Source organism: Aulonocara stuartgranti (genome assembly GCF_965226115.1).
Source record: "Aulonocara stuartgranti genome assembly, chromosome: 16".
In the NCBI taxonomy this organism is placed as follows: Eukaryota; Metazoa; Chordata; class Actinopteri; order Cichliformes; family Cichlidae; genus Aulonocara; species Aulonocara stuartgranti.
Genome location: NC_138952.1, coordinates 35,191,349 through 35,197,059, shown reverse-complemented (window position 1 = coordinate 35,197,059; position 5,711 = coordinate 35,191,349). Strand labels below are relative to the sequence as shown.

The following is a 5,711-nucleotide window of genomic DNA, read 5'->3' as shown; positions in this document are numbered from 1 at the left end:
AGATGGTTGCAGTACAAATCCATCATACGATAGGATGCTACTGCTAAGCTTTCGGTGTTTGAGATTATCCTTAAAATTACAGGCGCAGAGGTCGACATCATTTTGTGTAATTGCAAAACCACTGATTTAAAATTAACTAGGTTAAAATTTGGACTTTAAATTTCTTCAGTTGTTGAGGCAGTGAAGAAACTCCAAACCTGTTACTGAGACCAAACTGTGTGATTCACACCGTGACTTAAGTTGTCTTGTATTTTAATTTTATGCTGCACGCGGCTTCATTACTTGTAGTCCACGCCTTTACTTATTCTTACATTTCATGAAGAACATCACAGTCCATCCATCCTTTTCAGGGTCGCGGGGGGCTATCCCAGCTGTGTTAGGGCGAGAGGCGAGCTACACCCTGGACAGGTCGCAGGGCTGTTTAAGAATTAATATACTTATTTTAAAAAAACAGGAAATAAGGGAGCAGCTGAAAGAACCAGGGACGAGCTGATTTTTCCTTCATGTAAAATGTCCCCATCAGTCAAATTTGAGGACATATCTGAGAGTCTGCATGATTATATTATCTAAGTATAATAAATGTAAAGTGTGAAACTGCCGATGAAGCTGATCAGTCTTCGGGCATGTTTGTGGTTTCGTTTTCCTCTCAGTGGGCTCAACATTTAACCCAAAGAATTATTTACAAGTGAGCTCAAATATACACAGGTGTCCTTCCCTGGTTCAGTGAAGAAAACTTCATTTACATCAGGTCACTTATAAATTCAGTTGGATTTTTATTGTTGTGACCATTTACTAGAATTATAATTTTAAAAAAAAAGAAATATCCTGAGTGTGTGAAGTTTTGACTGGTACTGAAAGAGTGTGTGTGAAAATTCCCACTTTGTGTTACATTAACAAACATGAGATGAAGACAGCAGTTCAAAGACACTCCCTCCTTTGTTGATGATGACCTAACATACTGAAACTTCCTGCTGTTAACCTCGGGTGAAACATTACGATAAAGCACACAATGTGTGATTACAAACATTTTGTAGGAGCAGTGAACCCTTGTGTACAATAGATGGCAGCATTCCCACACAGACCAGGACAGCCAACTGCCCCCACAGCGCAGCCCGATCTCCTACTGCAGGGCTCAGGATCAGCTCTTTTAATTCGTCTCCCATTTGTACCTGTCATATGAAATACTAAAGCACCTGTGGGCTGTGTGCACTCTGCTTTAACAACACTTGAATTTCCCAAAGGAATAAAAGCTACACTACATTTAGACTGAATACTGTAACCATACGAGATGTCAGGATAATATTCTGTTAGTAAATACTTTAAAGAAGCGCCATAAATAGACTTTCAACATTTCTAATTCTTTTGTCGTATGCTACTTCCTTCTTCCACTGACTACATTTAAGAGGAAAAATGGATCTTTGAACTACAAACGACCCTGTAAACTCATAAGGTTTTATATAAAAGTCCAGCAGCTACAACATGGATTACATTGTTGCCTCAATACTAGTAATCTAACGATGTGTACACAGACCCCTTAACTAGGTTTACCTGCTAATACTTACTATTTATGTAGGATTTACTACGCAGCTCTTTCACTTGAGTATTTTTACAGTTGCTTTGATACTTTTACTTGCTGTGTTTCAATGCACAAAGCTGCAACACTCCTGTGTATGTTTAAATGAATTCTTAATGTATGAACATCTTTTGTATGTTACTACTCTAGATGTTTAAGACTGAGCTTATCTTAATAGCTTAAAGAGCAATGCGATGTGCTCATGATGTTTATAGTGACACGACACATTAACTCTTAATGTTATGTACAACCCTATTTTCAGCCCAACTTCTAATTATCTTAAAAATCAACAAATCGAACATCTTTTCATGGGACTTAATATAATCAGAACAAAAGCTAAAGTTCACACACAAACGTAGTGGAGTCAGTACAGACCATCCGCTTCGAGTGAAGTCAGTGGAAATATAAAGTAACATAAATTGTATATGTTTCAGTATTTATTTACCTTTTTCTTGAGTACTTAAATGCGTATGATAATGATTATAATTATATTCATTTCCCTTTGGGATCAATAAAGTCATACTTACTGTATGCAGTTACATTAACTGGTGAGTATAACACACAATAACCTGGGAATATGCTGCAATATACAAAGATTTGTCTCCATTAGAGAAAAATCACAAACCACATTTCAACACATTCGAAACGTTTCACAGCCTCGTGTAAGAGAAGCAGGAAACACATGTTGGCAGCAACAATGTGCAGACTCTGAATCTGCAAACACTTCATCTCATGTGAAAAACCTTTAGAGCCCAGCCTGTGTGTTGTACCACAGGTATCGCCTTTTCCAGTAAAGATTAGACATTATAGCACACATGACATAGTGGTGATAAAAGATTGATTCAATACAAACTGGCAGGAAAAATAACAAAAAACACCAACAGTCAGTATAAGAGTGTAATTAAAAAGCACATTTTCTCCAAGAAGTTACAAAGCAGACATCTCGACATTCTGAGATATTTGTTTTCTACAGTGTGTCTCACAGTTTGGGCTCCAACTACAGGGTGAAACAGCACAAGTTCAACTCCAGTAAGAATTATTTCAGGGGTTCTCAACAAATATAACATTTAAAAGATCTCATCACCATTTGATCAGATCAGCCCCTGAAACATAAAACAAAATTATTAATGATATTTAGTCACTTCAAATATTCTGACATTACAGATCAATTCCACTGCAGCAGGGAAAGAAATGTTGTGAAGCGATGTTTTAATAATGTCCACAAAACAGCTTCTTTTAAGCTCTTAAGGTTTTCTTTTCACACTACTGCTGGTTCCTGCAGACGCTCCGTTCTTGTCCTTCACTAGCTCCTCCCGAGTCATGGGCTCGATGATGGCGCCCAGCTTGGTGACGACCTTGGGCTTGGTGACCTTTTTGACAGTGCGCTCTGTGTTCCAGGTGCGGCCAAGCGCAGAGCGGATGGTGTTCTCAAAGACTGAGGGGCTCTCAAAGGGAAAGGGCAGCGCGTTGACCTGGTGGAGCCTGATGGAGCTGCTCCTCTTCTCAGAGATAATGACACCTGGTAGATGCTGGTCTTTCCTGGGTGTGGGTGGGGTCATCTTTCTCCTGAACTTCCTGCGTTTTCTGCATGATGGCTGCAGTCCTCCCCCTCCCCACTCACCCCACCCAGGTAGTGTCAGGTCTACTGCTTTAGGCTTCCCTGCATCCTCTTGCTTCCTCTTTTCCTTCAGAAAGTCAGAGATGATGTCATCTCCAGCAAAGGCCTCTTTAATGAGCCCCCTCTGGTCCAGCTTTTCCTCCGAGTCCTCTGCATCCTCGATGGTGGGAGCAAAGGGAACCTGCAGGACCTGTGTGCCCTTGGTGAGAACTTGTTTCAGCTCAATCCCTTTCCTCCTCTTCCTGCTTTTGCCCGTCTTTTGTGTGTTTTCTGTGGCTGGAGGACGCTGCGGAACAACAGCTCCTTTATCTGTGGCTTCCTCCTCCTCTGCCTCCTTGCCCTGTGTGAGAAGCTCTTCATCCTCTTGACACCTGATTTTGAGCTCCTTTTCCAGCTCAGCTGCTGTGTCAGCCTCTCCACAGCCCTCTGCTAATCCTTTGAAAAGGCTTGTGAACTCTGAAAGCTCTTCTTCCTCTTTGTCAGAAGCATCTTTGTTTTCCTCCTCCTCCTCTTCCTCCTCCATAAGCATTACAGGTGCGTCAGCTTCCTGAGCTTGACGCCGTTTCCTCCTGTTATCAAATTCTCTGAGTAGCACCTCTTCTTCTGTCTCCTCCACCTCCTCTTCCTCAGCTACATTTTCCTCAGCTCTAATAGTCACAGCATTACTTGTCTCCTTCTCCACGCAGTCTTGAGAGAGCTTTCCAGTCATCCAAGGATTTGAAAAATCCAGTCCTTGCTCTGCATCATTCACAAAGTCAGGCACCACGTCTGCGTTACCTTCTTCCTCCATCGTCTCCTCCTCTTCCTTGTTCAGTGAGGTCACCAACTTCTGGGTCAGGTCTTTGTTCACTTCCAGCTGCTGCTGAATAGCTTTGCGGGCACCTTCATCATATTTTGCCATGATGGCCTTGGACCTGGCCCACTTACTGCTGTTCTGGTGCTTCAGTGACATCCTCTCCTGCATCCTCGCCATCTCCATCTTATTGAGCTCCTCCAGCGCAGCAGCCGGGTCTCTCTTCACCATCTCATCAAACTGCTTCTGGAAATCCTTGGATTTGGCCTTGTTCAGCACTTTGTGGTATTTCTTGCTCTTGATCTTCCTTTGCCTCCTCGCCTTGGCCTCGTAGTAGGACTGAAGAGCCCGGGCCTTCTGCAGCTCTGCACGACGTACCTTAGCTTCCTCAAGGCTCATCGCTTTCATGGAGGCCTCCTCAGTGGGAGTAAGAATGGGGTCGTTAATAGGCTGCTTGTTGGCAGACAGGAGAGTGAAAACTTCTTGCTCAAGCGGAGTCTGAGCCTTCCAGTCCATCACCACCCTCTCAATGGGCTTGGGGCCTGAATGCTCCTGATTGAGAGGGAAGACCAGCTGCTCAGCCCTCTCATTCTGTCTGATGACACTCTTCCAGTGGCTCACCTCTTTGGAAACCTTCTGAAAAGCCAAATCTCTCCTTATCCTCTCGCTCTCCTGCTTGCTTAGCGGGCACTCTATGGTCTTTCTGCTTTGCTCCAAATTCTTCAGCCGCTTCTTGCTCTTGCCTGAGAGTCCAGGAGTTGTCTTCATGGACCCTATCAAGTCCGACAAATCGACTTTGTCGCCCTCGCCCTCTGCGTTGACCGTAAATTCGGACATATGCACGGCCGCCTCGGACCTCTCCCCCAGAGTTTTCTTCCTCTTACCACTGAGAGTGCCGATAGCCTCCAGCAACTTTTGGCGTTTTCGTTCATCGTACCCGTCTTCGTCCTCAACAGTAACATCATCATCAGTCGCATCCTCCTCCTTTTCGTCGTCGTAAATCACGTCTGGATGCCCCTCGTTGCTCTGCTCCGCACCTCCGGAGCGTGTTTTCTTTTTACTCGCTTTCTTTTTCGAAACTTTAGCCATGCTGAAGCAACAACTGCCGGAGCTCAATGCACTAAACTGGGACGACTGCGTGCCCCACGTGTGCCGTAAAACAACCCGTTGTCGTGAAACTTGCGACAGTGTTGTTCACTGTCGCAAAATATGCTGGGGTTTGTTTTTTTTGGGGGGGGGTCCCACTTCACACTGTACATTATCATTTTATCAATAATATCATCTTAAATAACGAGATGAAAATGTTCCTGTCGATGATGCGGAGACATGTTTAAGAATTCATAATTATTCTATGAACGTTACGTAATAAACACTAACCAGCTTCAGAGTGTATACTAAATGTTTGACCCACATTTGATAATACTCTTGTGTTTTTATTCTTTTATTAGCCATGGCTCCTTCTTGGTCGAAAGCATCTTCTAATACAGTTATCATTTCTCTTTGTACCTTGTGGTTGTGAAAATATAATAGTTTGGACATACTGTCACATTATCAAACAATAAGCTCCTGAAGAATCTTTTTGTTGTTGTTGCAAAGCTGATTATCTGTTCATCCAGAGGCACCTTTATGTCCGTTTGCTGTTTCAGGTCAGTGCTGTGTCCCCATCTGCTGCTCACACTCAGAACCACTCGGTCGTTGTTATACAACATACATTCCGTTGGACACAC

General features: G+C 43.3%; 1 protein-coding gene across 1 annotated transcript; it reads right to left on the bottom strand.

The window, feature by feature from the left end:
* Positions 1–2,456: 2,456 nt before the first annotated feature.
* LOC309691296 (U3 small nucleolar RNA-associated protein 14 homolog A) lies at positions 2,457–5,164 on the bottom strand. Its single transcript, XM_082508926.1, has one exon. The coding sequence runs from the start codon at positions 5,071–5,073 to the stop codon at positions 2,818–2,820; it is 2,256 nt and encodes a 751-aa protein (XP_082365052.1). The 5' UTR covers positions 5,074–5,164; the 3' UTR covers positions 2,457–2,817.
* Positions 5,165–5,711: the final 547 nt, after the last annotated feature.

Excerpts from the sequence above, each read along its gene's own strand:
- LOC309691296 (XM_082508926.1), bottom strand. The coding sequence starts at position 5,073 with ATGGCTAAAGTTTCGAAAAAGAAAGCGAGTAAAAAGAAAACACGCTCC.